Source organism: Centroberyx gerrardi, chromosome 23 (assembly GCF_048128805.1).
Source record: "Centroberyx gerrardi isolate f3 chromosome 23, fCenGer3.hap1.cur.20231027, whole genome shotgun sequence".
Taxonomy (NCBI): Eukaryota; Metazoa; Chordata; class Actinopteri; order Beryciformes; family Berycidae; genus Centroberyx; species Centroberyx gerrardi.
Genome location: NC_136019.1, coordinates 13,280,449 through 13,296,525, shown reverse-complemented (window position 1 = coordinate 13,296,525; position 16,077 = coordinate 13,280,449). Strand labels below are relative to the sequence as shown.

The 16,077-nt window shown below is 40.5% G+C and overlaps 1 protein-coding gene across 4 annotated transcripts in view; it reads left to right on the top strand.

Moving 5' to 3' along the window:
- The window catches only part of usp53a (ubiquitin specific peptidase 53a), a 37,263-nt gene extending 28,345 nt beyond the window's left edge, over positions 1–8,918 (top strand). For 2 of the 4 annotated variants that reach the window (XM_078291798.1, XM_078291797.1), the window contains exons 14-17: positions 712–779; positions 6,434–6,500; positions 6,595–7,346; positions 7,456–8,918. In XM_078291798.1, coding sequence (XP_078147924.1) covers positions 712–779; positions 6,434–6,500; positions 6,595–7,346; positions 7,456–7,532 — 964 coding nt within the window. In that variant the 3' untranslated portion in view covers positions 7,533–8,918. Of the gene's footprint in view, positions 1–711; positions 780–6,433; positions 6,501–6,591; positions 7,347–7,455 lie in introns of all 4 variants that reach the window. The other 2 variants (XM_071895338.2, XM_078291796.1) reach the window with 1 other exon arrangement.
- Positions 8,919–16,077: the final 7,159 nt, after the last annotated feature.

The window sequence follows — 16,077 nt, the reverse complement described above, 5'->3', positions numbered from 1 at the left end:
TAAGGATTTGAGTCTCAAATGTGCTGCCATTTCTAAATAATTAAACATTACAAACAATCTGTTCTAAGAATAGCGAGACCCATTTAACATAAACGCACACCAGGCAGATACACCGAGGTTATTGTGCTGGGCTGTCATTTGTTGGCTTGGCAGTACAGGTCTTGTTTGGAGATAATGATCCCGACTAGCTGACAACTCCTCTACTCAGAGGGGAGAGCCGGGGGATGGCCGACTTTTGCTCTAACCACTAGTTTATTATTCAAGCCTATCTCTTGACAGTGGATTGCCTAAGTGCTGCTCAATTATTCATTCGTCGCCATATATCCCATGAACATGTTCTGTAACTGAGTTCAGTGCTTAAGTCATTGAAAATATGTATAACATGTATAATTTATTAGTAATAAGGTATGCTTTTTGTATTTTAAGGGCACCGCTATTTTTGACAGTGAGATGGCTATATGCATGCAGTCCTCGCAAAAAATGAGTATCGGATTCCACTGTTGTAAATCATTCATGGGAAAAAAAAAGTATATAGGCTGAAGTCATGAGGGCTTATTTCCCTGTTTACGCCCGCAGGATAGATCCATCTTAATCTCTTTAAAAGGTTGGTAAGGGGAAAATCTGCATGTTGAGGCACAGCACAAGATCATACTCGGAATATCCTGTGGCATTACACATTTTATAAATAATTGAATTTATTTTGTATTTTAGGGATCCCTTCGCTCAGAGGAGAAGTGATGACTTTAAGTCTGACATTTTGCACTCTTCGTTTTCCTACGGTAAGAGACTGTCACTCTACACTGACTTCTTATTTCTGTGCACCTACCACATTGAGCTCTAATGTCTGCCTATTCTGTATATTCTTGGACAAGCATCTGGCAAATCTAAATGTACACCGTCAGACAGCTAAAACATGCACCTGGGAAGAGTTTGAGGTAGTATTTAGAGACTTGGCTGGTGCTTTCATCAAGACAAAAGTTATCGAGCAATTATTTCAGAAATATATGAAATTTCTGTATATTACATAGTGGAAATAGGTCACTAGTGGAAGAGTCAATCATTCACAAAGCTTGTCCCTCTCATTATACTGTATAAATCCCCTCTGCCCAATGGACTTCCATGTATTGTAAGGACCTGAAACATTAAGATAGTACTGAGTAATTTCCTTGATTTATTGTTCTATCAGAAGTGTTAAGGTCAGAGCCTGATTGAAGGGATACTGTATGGAAATGTATGTGCTCCGGTTCCTCACCGACTGGCCCTGACCTTTTTCCTGGGGAAAGTTAATGCCATGCAGCACGCAGAGAAATGCATGTGGCCTTAAAGGAAAAATCAACCCAAATAGTAAACAGGCTTTATGCGTTTCAAAATGGGATTATGGTGACAAAATATAGCAAATCTGAAGAAAGTGATCTGGTTTTTCACACTTTTTTTGTCCCATGTCGAATGATATTTTGTCTTATGATAACTTTGATGTCTCATTCAAGGCTAAGTGGAAAATGTGCTGTGCAAAGACTGCTTCTGGATCATACCATAGATGCGTTTTTGATTTCTAAAACCCACATGCGCAACAGCAATATTACCTAATTTGTTGTTTTGCAGAAATATAAGTCCTGAGTTGGGTTTAGCTTGTTTGTCCCTCCTCACCGACAGATTTATCAAAAAAGGAAAAACAGAAACAAAGTCTACCCAACTAATCTGCTTCCCCTTCTGTATTATTGGTGAGAAACAATGCTTTTTGGTAGCAAAAACACTGAATATACTGTACGTCAGGTTGAGAAGTCGCTATAATAGTTATTTTTGTCCCCCAGACAGGATGGAGGGAGATTAGATGACATGAATAGCACTAGGGGGTTTGTCGCCTGGACACTCTTCACATTCTCCGTCTCTTCTTCCTAGCACACGCTCTCCCCATGTGATCTGTCACCATAGAAAGAGAGGGACAATATCTTTTGAATTAACAAACCTTTTGGAAGAGCGTCACTAATTCCCACAATAGGAATACGTGGAGTTTATCCTCAAAGAGAGGGGAAGATGAGTGTGCTTGTGGGGGCCACCCAGCTGTGCCTAGCCGGGCAGAAAATGCCATGACCGGGCCTGTCAAAAGGTGGTATTCAAACGTGCAGGCACATATAATAACATTTTGTGGCACCACAAGTATTTTTAAAGTCCCAAATGGATATGAGGCAAGGAATGGGAACATTGGTTGCAAACAACAGCCGCAGAAGTGTTTTGTTTTTATCCGAAATTGAAGATAGCTTTTGCACAAGTGTGGTGAGCTGAGAAATAGAAACAGAAAAGGGTAGTGTTTAATGCTGGTTGTGTTTTGGCCTGTGAGCATCTGCCTATGCAGAGTGATCCATGTGGAACAATCCCTGGCAAAGAAACAAACACTTCTGAGGCAGACATGTTTATTTTTTTCCACTGCTGCAATTTCCCTTTCCCTTTTTTGACCTTTTGCTAAGCTTTCTCCCTCAAATTATCATTTCTAGTGCTAGTTTACTTTCAGAATTGATTGCACACATGTGAATATTTTACAAAATTATTTCTTAAGGGAATTTTAGCTTATATTATTTAACATTTTTGTATAGAATTGGTGGCTTTTCATAGGTCTAATCTGTAATCTAATGGAGACATTTTTTATGCTGATATTGACAGAATCTTTTTTGAAGATTTGCTCACATTCGAAAAGTTTCTCAACTTGTATTTTGAGTTGGGTTAGTATCTCCTCTGCAGATTTCTGTTTTACAGTCACCATTTTGAAGCCAGTGTGAGACATCTACTCCCTGCCGTTTGCAAATTGTATTGACAAGCTGCAGCAAATGTGTCTGAAGTCAATTTGGCCTGAGTTCAGTTGTGGTATTCTGGCATGGGCTGCACTTCCAGAGAGGCCTGAGCAGATTCCAGTAGTCCATTAAAGTCTAAAATCCTTTCGAAAAGCACATTCATGTGGGAGAGCAGGCAGCAAAAACAAATCAAAGCATTTTTTCCATTGTGAGAAGCACAGTTGACACGTTAAACTTGGACAATCTCTGCAGCATTTGAGAAGATAAAAGTAAAGATTGTTATTTTTAGATCACTTTAGCGGCTGCTGTCCAGACCTGGTCACCTGAATGACAGCCTTTTGTCCTTGTTGCTGAAATTCCTGTGGAACCACAGCATACTTTACTGGATATTGTAGCAGAACATTCTGTCTCTGATGGTGTGAAAGGTCACGGCTGCTGGGAGATGGGCGGGAAATCCAGACACTTCAACCTGCTATATCTAAACCGTAAATCATGCCCTCGCTCAATTTAGCCTGATTGGCTCCTGTGGGTCCCCAGACCTCATCTAGACTCCATAGAAACAGTCTTCAGAAGTGATTATTGCCCTGTTAGCACATTAACATAATGTCTGTTCACGGATGAATACCCAGAGGAGTTGTGTATTTAACTCACTCAAACTGTCTTGCATGTAGTAAAAAAAATAAATACACAAACATATTGGTCAGTAAGACACAAAGATTGGCTTCAGATAATGTTAAAACTACACTTAAAATATGCTGAACATTATATTGTAATATGTATATATGTGTGCACCAGTTGCTTGAGAATGCACCATTGCTCTTTTTTCTTTTTCCTCCTTTTTTTTCATATGCTTAGTTTCACATGCTGACTTATCAGTCTGAGTAAACTCTGCTTGTGACAAACTTTCAGCAAATACATAAAAGCAGACAGGAGGAAAATTATCCTAGGATACAAATGGGTATGATATCCATTATGTTAATATGTTGAGTTAGCGTGTTGAGAGCCGGAATGCTACCAGGCTTAGATGGTCTTTTGATGCCACTTAACAAGCCAGTGACTGATGTGTTAACCTAAGTGTTAATGCCATGGGATGAGTCCACATTTATATTGTGGCTTTTGGCTTAATGTTCGCAGGCCTGTGCCATATCCACATACACAGACACACACACACACACTGCACCGAGTGGAGTGATTTAACAAAACACAAGATAATATTTTGATAATTGGACATTATGCTGTTATCATGAATTTGACATATTGTTGGGTGTCAAATTTTTTGTCACTTTGGAAAAATTAGATTGGGCAATTGTAATTGAGTTGAGAGCATTGATGACAACTATGTCTTTACAGGCCAAAATAGATATTTGATTTCCTTTCCTTTCCTTTGATATGTACGCTGTCCAGTGGCATGCCTTAACAAGAAGTTATGTCTTAACAGGAACTATATATAAATGTCACTTAATACTTTGTGACAACTTTTTGGAGTTTTGTCCACTAGCAGATCAAATTTAAATTTGTTGAAAGCTTGACATTTTGCCAGGGTTCGTTTTTCCTCCCCACATAGTTGAGTTCTGCATGCAGAACTGAATTGCAAATATGCATGGAAGTGTGATTGATGTTGAAGAATTTTAAGTACCGCGGATCAGCAGAAAGCAGAGAGCTACAAATCTTGACTCGGCAGCCTTAGAACTGAAACGTGCAAAGTTGTGTCGTTTTGTTGCATCAACAAAACTTCAAAGAGCTGTCAACAAATTTTGCACTCATAATTTTTCAAATCCCAGTTAGGCTTGCTTTCATGGCACGTAAAGAAACAGATTTTGCAGTTGGAATAATTGAAACGGTGTCAAATCACTTTCTCCTCTGTGATCAGTTGAGTGACCTGACTGACTTTTTAGCAGATCACGGCAACCCACCAAACAGGTGTCTTTTTTGGCTTGCTCAGCGTAATCCTTCATGCTGGAATGGGATCAGAGACGGGTCTATCTGTGATTTACATCCCCAGAAACGGTATCTTTATTCCCATCGCTGTTTAAAAGCTGAAACTATAGTAGCACCCACAGCAGGCGTCCCATTCAATCAAACCAGCCACTGATTGTATGCACCTTTTTGAAGTGCTACAGTCTAAATAAAAGTAGTATATGAAATGCAACCTGAGACAAACATGCACAAGAAAAAACTAGACCGCTTCATTTTCCTCACTTTCCTATTTTAACTAGTTGATTGTATGCCGTCCAGTTAACATAAATATGTCTGTGAACTTGTATTGTTATTTAAAGGGAGTCCACTTATTCCACTTGGTGCAGTTTAGATGATACAGTGAATGACATCAATCCACATTCAAATCCATGCAATCACAGAACATGGACACTTTCCCAGGCAAGTGCAGTAGGCCATGTAAACAGCAGGACACCCTGAATACGTCTGTTTTGCTGGCATTGGCAACTACAGCAGTGATCCCCAAGTTCCACTGTATGTGCGATGGATATCAGCCTGACCTTGAACTTAAGAAAATAGATGATTAGATAGTGTTATTGTTGTTTAATCTTTTGATTTCAACAGTAACGCACAGGCTTACACCCCAACAGCACATTCGCCTCGCTCTTCATTATCCCAACTGCTTTTTCCCCTCAAGCTTTCTCTTGGCAGCAGCGCACGTGACTGTAAAAATGAGGGGATTTACGAAGGAGCGATGTAACAGGGCTTGTTAACTGCATCCCGCTTTGTTTTTGAGAATGATATTGTTACAGTTGCTTGCCAACATTGCAAATCAACAGCATCAAATTGTGAATTGCCACATGGACTTAGCGGCTTAAAAACGCAGCAGTGCTGGGGAGGGGATCTGGAGTCTGGAGTCTGACCCTCGCGTAATTGCATGCCAGCACAAAGGATTTAGCCACTAATGCTCCGAGAGAGCACAAAAAAAAAAAGAGAGGGTGTGCTGACACATCACAGATGGTCCTTAGCCACTCACTCTCTTCCTTGTCCGGTTAGTCAGCTGTCGTCTGTCTCAAGCCTTGTAAATCACACCCATTCTGCCAACTTTGAGGCTTTATTTTTGTTTTGTTTTTTTGGGCATCCATTTGTGAACTTTCCTCTCTATTGATCTCATTTGCAAGATTACCTATTATCGCAATCTTATTGCAGCATAATTCAGTGACATAACATCATAACCTAATTGACCCAGATGGATGGATAGATAGAATTTTGCAAGTTTTCATGACTTTGCATATACTCCTGTTTCTTCTCTGCTAGAGAGTTCATCCAGTGTCCTCATTGTTTATCCTTAGCACTGTTAGCTCAGAGCTAACAGCGCCTGGATGTGGACCCGACTTCCCTTTGAGGGGCCCCACTCTCTGGCTGGATCAGACAGTCAGAGTGGTACACAGGGGGCCTGAGGGCGCTCTGCCAGACTATCTGCTTTGATACTTCCTCTCCCAGCGCCAGGCAATGGCCCGCACCGTGACCCCTGTTAGATAACATGTCTTTGCTGGAGAGACACAAAAAAACATTGTAGCCCTGTTCAAATGGAAACCCATGACAGATGTTATCTAGTCCTCTTTTTTACCATCTGGCTGTGATGACCATTAGTTTACAAATTAGAGTGCTGTGGTATAAAATGCTCATGAGCCTTCATTCATGTTGTTTAGGTGAACATGGGAGAAAATCTCCAGATCTTCAAGACTCCAACCTCAAATCTAGTCCTCCCTTACAAAGGTAAAACAATACAGCATTTTTAAAAATTTCTCAGTTGAATTAGCACGTGGGCAAGAAAAATACTGATCTTTGTGCTTTTGCATTGTAACAGAAGAAGAGCTTTCCGATACACTCCCGGGATCCTGGAGAAGAACAACGGCCTGGATAGCGAACATGAGGAGAACGTCGACGGCAGCCCCGTGAGCCCCGTGCCGCCTTACCTAGCAAAGACCAGCAGTTCTGAGTGGAACAGCTCAGATGATCTCGCCGGACCCTTCTCCGAACAAGAAGAGAGTACCGCCGTCGCCCACAGAGACCCCTCCTCGCACAACTACCCCCCACTCGCCCCGCCTTTACCCCCCAAGACCTACGGCCACAGGCACACCGACCCGCGTGGCTTCCACCCCCAGCAACTGGAGGTGCCGTCGCGGACGAGCCCCCGCCATGAGCCCAAAAACGGCTTGTCTTCCCTCTCGCACACCACCCTCCGCCGGTGGATCGAGACGCCCGCCGAGCACAAGCTCTCGTCGGATGCCAGCTCCAAGTCGGGCTCGTCGGACCAGGACAGGAACGACCTGTCGGCCAGCGAGAGCGACGAGAGGTATCCCAGCCCGAAGCCCGGCGACGACGACAACATAGACTCCCCCGCTTCGACAGAAATGGCTCTGCCCACCACGTACTTTTCTGTGGATAACTGTATGACAGACACTTACCGGGCCAAATACCACAAGAGGCCCGCCTTGTACATGGTGACAGACTTGAAAGGAGAGGAGCATACCTCATCGGGGGAGAGTGACGTCGAAGGGAAAGGGCTTCCAATACCAGATGTTCAACTGCCAGAGCCTCCAAAAAGCAGATCAGAATCAGGTATCTGGACATACGGTAGTATTTACAAGACTGTTAGACTTTTACTGTATCTCAGTGTTTGCTGAATAGAGCTATCATTGATTCATTTTCTTTCTCCTTTATTTTGCAGGTTATTCTACGAGTAAACCGACTGCAAAGTGGAACCCCGTTACTCCAAAAGGACTTGATGAACATGGATTCTTATGATTTTAGCAAAAGCATCAAGCCACTTTGTATGATCCAATGACTGTGGATGTCAAAACTAACTGTTACCCACTCTGACTGCTACATGAAATGAACTGGGATGTTTATTTGCTTGTATAGCTGTCGTGTAAAGTTGGACATGAATCTGGATGCCAAAGAGATTGGTCCTGAAACACTGTTAGAAGAATGGCAGGAGTGCTTGCTAACTCTCTGTAGCTGCTTTTGGTATGAGCTATTTGGTAGCTGTCATTTTTGAATTTGCACAGTAGAGAGAGCCAAAAAAGTGCAGAGAAAGAAATGCACCTAAGGTGTTCGCTGTTGATCATGTTCGGACTTCTTGGAACACACGAGCCAAGGGTTGGATAAGTGAAGAATGTCTCACAAAAAGCCACTTTACCCCACAAGAGATTAAGAGAAAATCACATGAAGAAATTACCTATTTCTTACCAATCTATTTTTCTCTCAAACTATGGAATGCTTGTATTTCTTTGTTGAACTACTTTCATTTCAGTGTTATAAGGTGTCCGCCCTAGTTCTGCCTATTGAATGTTTTTGATGTAATTTATCTTTTTAAGTAGGTTTTTAAAACTTTTGAGAGTTTTCAGTGATATTCAGAACAAGGGTTTTTTGAGATTTTGGGAAGTTATTCTACATATTGTACATGTTTATGATATGAGCACTACTTAAAAATGGATCCCAAGGGTCCGCGCGGGTATAAGGTGAAGGGCAAATATGTTGAATTTATTGTTCATTGGTTAAACGGTATCTGGCACATGTACTTGCTGCACCCCTCAGCCTCCACCACACACACAGCACACACACACCTGCACACACACCGTCATCCCCACATTTGGTGTGTTTTGCTTTAGACTGTATTCACAGTTTTAGAATTTGTCTCTTTCACACTCCTTCCAGTTATAAGCTCTTCCACTTTCCCTTCATTTTGATTGATGTCCCAAGTCAAATCTAAGTATTCTAAGTTGTCTCTCCTCTTTCTCAAAATATGCTCCTACATAATTGGCTTTTCCAATAAACCTGCACTGGTAGGATATGGACATGTCAGGGTTTAAGAGTGTCTTCTACAGATGGATAGGGCTTGCTTTTTTTTTTAGCAGGTTATAATTTTGCTTAACCCCAGCACCATGGTTTATTTTGGAAAAAAAAAAACGATGCTGTAAATCTCATTAGTGTTTTATTTTTTGGGTTGAAAATAATGTTTTATATACTCCTCAGCAGAATTTACTGCACAGTGCCTTTGTATTTTTCTATGTCAAGACAGGTTTAAATAGGAGCCATGATTTGTACAATTCTGTAATTTCAGAGATTCTTTTGTAACATTTAATTTTTATTGATTAACAATTGTTTAATAAACAATTTTATTTAACCATATCACTGTGTCAAGACATTTTGCATTCATGAGTATACATAAAGTTCCATGAATAGCAATACTAATCACCGGACCTATAATAAGAGGAAAGCTGGTTTATGATCAGTACTCCTATATTAAAATATCAAAACATGAAGTATCGATAATGAAGACTGTTATTGTTATTAAATAAACTCACAAGTATATTGATACCACTGAGATGAAAACGTCAATGCTTGTATTCAACAGAAGCTAGAAAGCATGGTATTTTTCTGCCATCTGCTGTCTGTTCCTCTTAACTGCACCTTCTGATATTAAGTGGTTGCTATTCAAGTGAAAATTCCCAGGCTGTTAAAAGACTGGTAAACAGGCAAAGCAACAGTTATAGTATTGGGATGGAAGGGATGGAAACCAAACGTGTGGCATTTTCTGTATAAAAGAGGAAAAGGGAGAGGGGTGGATGGACTGAGAAGTGCAAATGCTATAGGCAGGAATAACAGTTTGCATCAAAACTATCAAATGTTAATGCATCAGTAATGGGAAGTGAAGTGTGACTGATGTGTTATTTTATCTTTTTGAGTGAAAATCAAAACGACCAGCAACATGTGCTTAACAGAGTTGATGACAGTCTTCATATTTGCTGAAAGGTCATTTAATGGACTGAGTGCATAAAGATGGTGACCTCCTGGAATAATATCATTCATTCCTCCTGGTCCAGCACATGATGCTTTAGGATGCCAGTTCAGATAATCTTAACGGAGGCCTTCAAATCCCCAGATTCACTTTGCTTGTTTCCCATTGGAATCAATGCCACAACGCCACAAATGCATGCCAAGGCTAATAAATAATAATTGGCCAGATTCATTATAGATTTTTTGCCTTGTCTACAGTAGGATCACACAATTTGCAACCAAAATAAACTTATGATGGCAGTGTCACACATCCCACACACTCCCACTGTTAGGTAGGTGGACGAAATAAATAGGAATGGGCAAAATCATCAGAGGGAACCAAATTGTTTATAATGGCACATTCACAGTTCAAATTTTCAATGATCTGGCCATTTTTCTTTTCATTTTAAATGTATAGAACATGCACATGTTGGAGCCCCATGTTTAACTTGACAACCCTGTACTCTATAACTACTCACTATGTCAGCGTACAACGTTCAGTGGGTTGTGATATGTATTTTCCTTAAAACCCAAAGAGCTTGACTTCTTGCTAGGCGTCAGTGCACAACACATCCCTAACATTTGCTTGAACGCTGCGATGCAGTGTCCGGCCCACATCTAAAAACCCTCGGAGTGCCAGACAGACTCTTTTAAAACCTTTGCAGACTTTTCCCTCACAGGCAGAAGGCCGTTTTGCGCCCTTCCCACCTTCGGATGAGAACAGGACAGAAATGATGTCGCCAGATGGGAGAATCTCACAGGCAATTACCTGATTAAACACTCAACAAAGAAAGGTCCTTCCTGATAAAATGATAACATGTGGCCCTGTAATTAATGGGCAGAGACAAGACTTCCCAGATGACGCTGCCACCAAAACGTGGTCTGAGAGTGTGAGACTGGACTTTCATAATCGCACTGAATATATTTCAGAGTGCAGAGAAAAGTTTGATCAAGGACTGGTAATTCCAATTAATTCAGGCTTAGTATGTTTGCCGATTAGCTGTATGACATCTGTGGAAAATCATAACATGGTCAAGTTATGGACCATTCATTTGTTCATACTACATGTGAAATATTATACATATTGTGCTGGGTTCTGCCTAAAGTAAATATACAGTAAAGCAATAAGAATAAGCAGAAAGGGCTTATGTTAGTCATGTTTTTGTCAATTCCCTTCCAAACTGTATGAGCCCTGAATTATTTAACACCATGCAGCATATGAACGCATTCAGCATCCTTCCTTTATACTTGGGAAGGAATGAAATGATGCTAAACTTTGATTACCTGTCAGTGGTATCGCAAGTTATTATATGACTGGAAGACAGATCATTTATTCATTTCTTCCAGCACAGTTGGAATAATCTTAGTTAATGTTAATGTGTTAGCTTGACTCTGAAGCGTATAGGAGTTTTTCCTCTTGAGTTTTTTGTTATGTGTGTGTCTTAAAATGATGAGTATGGGTATCAACAGCCTTTAAGGACTCCTCTTCTTTCTCCCTTCCTTCTGTCCTCTTTATGAATCAGAGCAGAAAATAAAACGATCATACTTTCTTCATCCTCAAGAGGGAAGTAGAGGACTTTGCAACCAAAATTAAGGGTTCAAAATGTTGCTGTAAAAGTTGAGGTTATTTTTTCATCTTAGTGCATACAAATAGAAACTCCATCTAGACATTCATGTTAATACACATCCAAATTTTTTCCGTACTTCATTGTCAAGCCATTGCTTCAACTTTCTCTACATCTGCTCATCTAACTTCTCATTCTGTATCTATGCGTTTCCTGCAGGATTTTCTTTGCACAAAATTGATCCCAGTTTTTCCCATAAGGTGGACTCTGGATGGAAAGAGCATGCTTCACTTACCTCTGCTCTTTGGATGCAATGAAAACAAACTGATGGAACGTACGCCTGTTAAAAAAGAGATTTGAAGCAATATTTCACTTTGGTACAACATTTTCATTTTCTAGCACATTGACTTCAACACGACTTCTCCAACAGTCAACCTCCGATAAAGATCATTCACCGCAGGCACTCCGACTTTTTTATTGACTCTCTTTATCAATACTGCAAATAGCCAAAGTAAGTTCTTGTAAAATACATCAAGGCACACAGAAAAAAACATTAGAATCTAAAGAGCAAAAAAGAAAAATGAGAGCAAGTAAGCGCTATCATCATTACAGGTGACCAGCACATAATATGGGTCACTCACTATTCATGAACCCATAGATATGACAAAATATGAAAAAATACAAAATATATTAATTAAAGTCATTTGAAATAGGCTTTTAAAGATGAGCTGACATCAAAAAGGCAACAGCCTGACTGACTAATGAATAAAGCAGGTAAAGAAATTAATTTTCCCTCACAGTGGGAGTCTCCATGTGTGGCAGCTTGTGCACACAGGCTGTCTATATCAAATAAACTATTTGTTGTCATTTGTACTGAGACAACTGACAAAAAACAATTAAGAAAGGAGGGTGAATTATTAAATGTCACAATGTCAAGGAAAAAAGCTTCCCATGTTCAGTGGAGTAAGAAGGGGAAATGGCTATCATACAGTAAATCTTGACAATGGTCTAGCATCTAGAGGGCACGCTTCTGCTCATTGCAAGGCACGTCTGTCACAGTTTGGTATGCTTAAATCTTAGCTGTCTCCCGGTGTGCGTGTGTGTGTGTGTGTGTGTGTGTGTGTGTGTTTTCCCTACCATCCGTCAGAGTGGGACTCTGCCTGTCAGTGTGGGCTCCTCCTCTGCAGCTGGCTTACTTCATTAGGGGCCATCAGTTGAGCTGAGCGCTCTACTGTCAGAGTCAGACTTCTGCTTTCTCATTTCTCCTCCCTTTCCTCTCTCTCTCTCTCTCTCTCTCTCTCTCTCTCTCTCTCTCTCTCTCTCTCTCTCTCTCTCTCTCTCTCTCTCTCAAACCGTCCCTCAAGCTCACTCACACCCTCCATCCTCATGTGATTTCTCACTGTCAACTTATACCTCAATCTTTCCCTCTTTGCTAAAATTTCCCCCCTGTCCTCGCTCTGTGCCATCTCTTCTTCTTGCCATCATCCTTTTCAGTCAACCTCTTCAATTCTTTTCAATGATTTTTTTTAATCATTCCCTCCTAAACTTGGTTTTACCCTATGTTGAAATACTTGAATCATTCAACCCTTAACTTCCTTCCTTCCTTCTTTCCTTCCTTCCTTGCACAGGTGTTTATCACAGGTCTTTATCACACCACCAAAAATATTTGTCTCATAGGCTACAGTAAAAACAAAAATCATGTGAGCAGTTTGCTCTTTTTTCATTATTTTCTTTTAAGTAGTTAATACATTGTCATAAACTATAATCTAAAAGCAGCAATAACATCTGAAATCAAATTGTAACGTCACATAATAGGCTACATATGACCTCAGAAGCAATCATTTGAAATATGTGTACAGGGGGGACCTTGTGCTGCCTTCAAATACTGTCGGAAATATTTTAATTATGAGTTGATTGCACTTGAACCAACCAACAAAGTGGTAAATAAGGGATTTTCTATGACACCCACGTGGCTGAGATGTGACATTTAAGTTGCGGAGCGCATGGAAGCCGTATCAACAACTGATGGTAAAAGTGATGCACTTAATTATTAAATGTAGCCTATTATTGTTTGATATTCTATGTAAATAATTGGAAAATTGCAGAGGGCATCTCTAACACATGCATCCACACACACACTAACAAGTCTATCGGGACAAATACTGTACATAAATATGTTACAGCATTTAGCTAATAGGCTAAATGAATTCAAACACCAATAAATGCCTAATACACATTTTACCCTGTTCATTCCACCACTGCAGCATAATGTAGCTCTGTGGTGCTTGATTTTTTAAATAAAGCAACAGCCACCAAGAAATGACTTTTGTTGCATGGTCCAATTTCCTTATTATTTCTGACCAAGAGCATTTGAATGCGCAACAAGTTGTATTTACTATATTATTCGATCTTGGAAGTAGGGGGAGCACGTGAAGGCAGCATCGGAGAAGCGGTAATTCTGAGCCAACACCAATCAATATGGCGCAGTTTAACACCTCGACTTTGGGACTGTATCAGGCTAGGACTTTGGGATACTCTAACTGTATCTACAATGATCAATATCACTCATTTGAGAGGTCATGGAAACATGCTAGCTGAGATTAGCAGGAGACAAGGCAGTGGCAGCCTGCTTTCCATGCCAAATGTTGACCGTCCACGGGCCTCGGCAGTTTGAACTACGTTGGCTAACTAGCAAGAAGAAATAGGGTGTTTCACATATTCTCGAGTTTTGAAGAATACACCCTTTGTCCGGTTAAGTTAACCTTTGGTGCGTCCACATGAATGTGTAATATGCTACCTGATGTACTTTGAGGAAAGTCACTAACAGTCCTCATGAACTCGGTTGGCCTTGGAGAGACATTTCAGCCCCACGAGCTGAAAGACTGAGGAGGTCCAAAACCAACACTGGCTGCCATCAACTCCTCTAATGGTGAGTTATTATGCTGCTAATTTATTTAGCCTATTTGTGTTTTGCATTGTGAGACAGCCTCGCATTATTTTGTGATATCTAGCTAACTGCTGCACAGATCAATTTAGAGTTTACTTGCAGAATGAATATGCAATATTTTGGGGGGAAGAAATGCATCTCGAAATCAGTTTTGTTTATGAGAATATTATTGACTGATAAATTTCAGCAAAACATCTACAGAATTACTAAATGTAGGTGGGGAGAGGCAATCCATGATGAAAAAAGACACATTTTTACATTCTCTCGTTGCTCTAACATCGAGTGAAACACAAGTTACATTAAACTGTTCTTCATTGTACTGGGGAACCCCTGAAATCCTCTGGACCCCAGTTTGGAAACCACTGGTCTAGTAATGTTTGCCTGTCAAACATTGTGACCGCTGGTGGGAAACCAAATGGCTCCAAAATGGCTCCAAGATCGTTATCTGACCTCCACAGTGGCTGTCTTTTGTCACTTTTCAGTGGGGATGTAGGCCTATTCTCTACATTTGGGATTATGGATGATTGGGTGTGGTAATGCCAATGGGACTTGTTTTGAGTGGTGCTGCTGGGCATGCTGGGACAAATTTTAATTCGGGAAGACACTGTAATACCCTGGTTCACACCTGGGCTGTGTCTATGTGCATGATAGAGGTTGAATATGATTCAGTGTAAATGGAGCAGCAGGGTGGCATAGTTAGCAGGGAGACTATCCCTGAAGACACTGAATCCAGATCTTGACCTCTGTCCTTTGGGGATCAACAGAGTATCCAAAAATAAATTATAGGCTAGATGCTTAAAGCCATTTCACACACCTGAAATGTTAACAGCTGCATACATGTGAATGTTTGAATTCAACAAAAAAGCAATGTCTCACTCACAATATTTCAAATTCCTGTCCCAATTACAGAAAATGTCGGTTCCATTTTTTTTGCTGCCACAATGCTGCAAACCAAGACTTGTGTGTCAGAGGTCATTTTTAATCTTCTGTTGGTTGGTAAATCTTGAAGATATGCTACAGTAGCAGCTAGTTCTTATTGTCACACTGTTAACTTACTTCTGATGGAAAGTTTTGTTGCTTTGTTTATATTTATATATTATGGTTTGTCTGATGTGGTTAATATTCTGCCAGATGTTCAGTTTCAACCGTAACAGTAGCTGCAGCTCATTGGCTCCTCTAGTCGAACTTAATCGAGGTTAGGTCACTGGACCAGATGTTATTCAGGTGTGTTTCAATAGTTTTAATATACAGCCTGTTGTAGTGTAGTAGTGGTTACACATTCCTTCCCTCCTCCTTTCCTTCCTGTCTTTCTGCCCTCCAAGAAACAACCTGCAGCGGGTATCAAGCCGAGCAGGAAGACAACAGAAACTGAGAACTTTTCATTACTGACAAGAGTCTCCCACTGTCAAAGAAGGGAGAATGATGTTTCCACTGGGTCCCAATTTATAAGGGGGATTGACAACAGCAACAGCTATTCTGCTGTGGCTTTACATGACTTCAGAGTGAATTGCCCCAGAAGGAGTTTCTCACATTAGGAAGGTCTTAATTGGAAGAGAACTACTTGAAATGGAGACTAGCTAATTGTAAAAGTTAGTTAGTGGCAATTATAGACTGTGTTGGGTTTTGATGTCTGCCATTTTTATCCTTTGTCTCATTAGTTAAAGTACTTCATAACCACATTTGAAAAGTGCTATCATATTATCATTACATTAACTTACTCAAGAAAAACAGTTTTCTCAGTTATTTTAGTGAATATTTGAGTTAATTTCCCTTACATGGTTTTCAAACAACAAGTTTCAAGTTTATTCTGTACCTCTCCACCCTGTTTCTCCAGTAACCGATTTTCTGATTTTCCTGTCTTGGTATCTGTATTTCCTCTAGCAGACCACCCTGCCCCCAGATGCATGTGTGCATGTACAAACACAGACACACACACACACACACAGACACACACACACACACACACACACACACACACACAGCCCACAGGCTTCTGTTC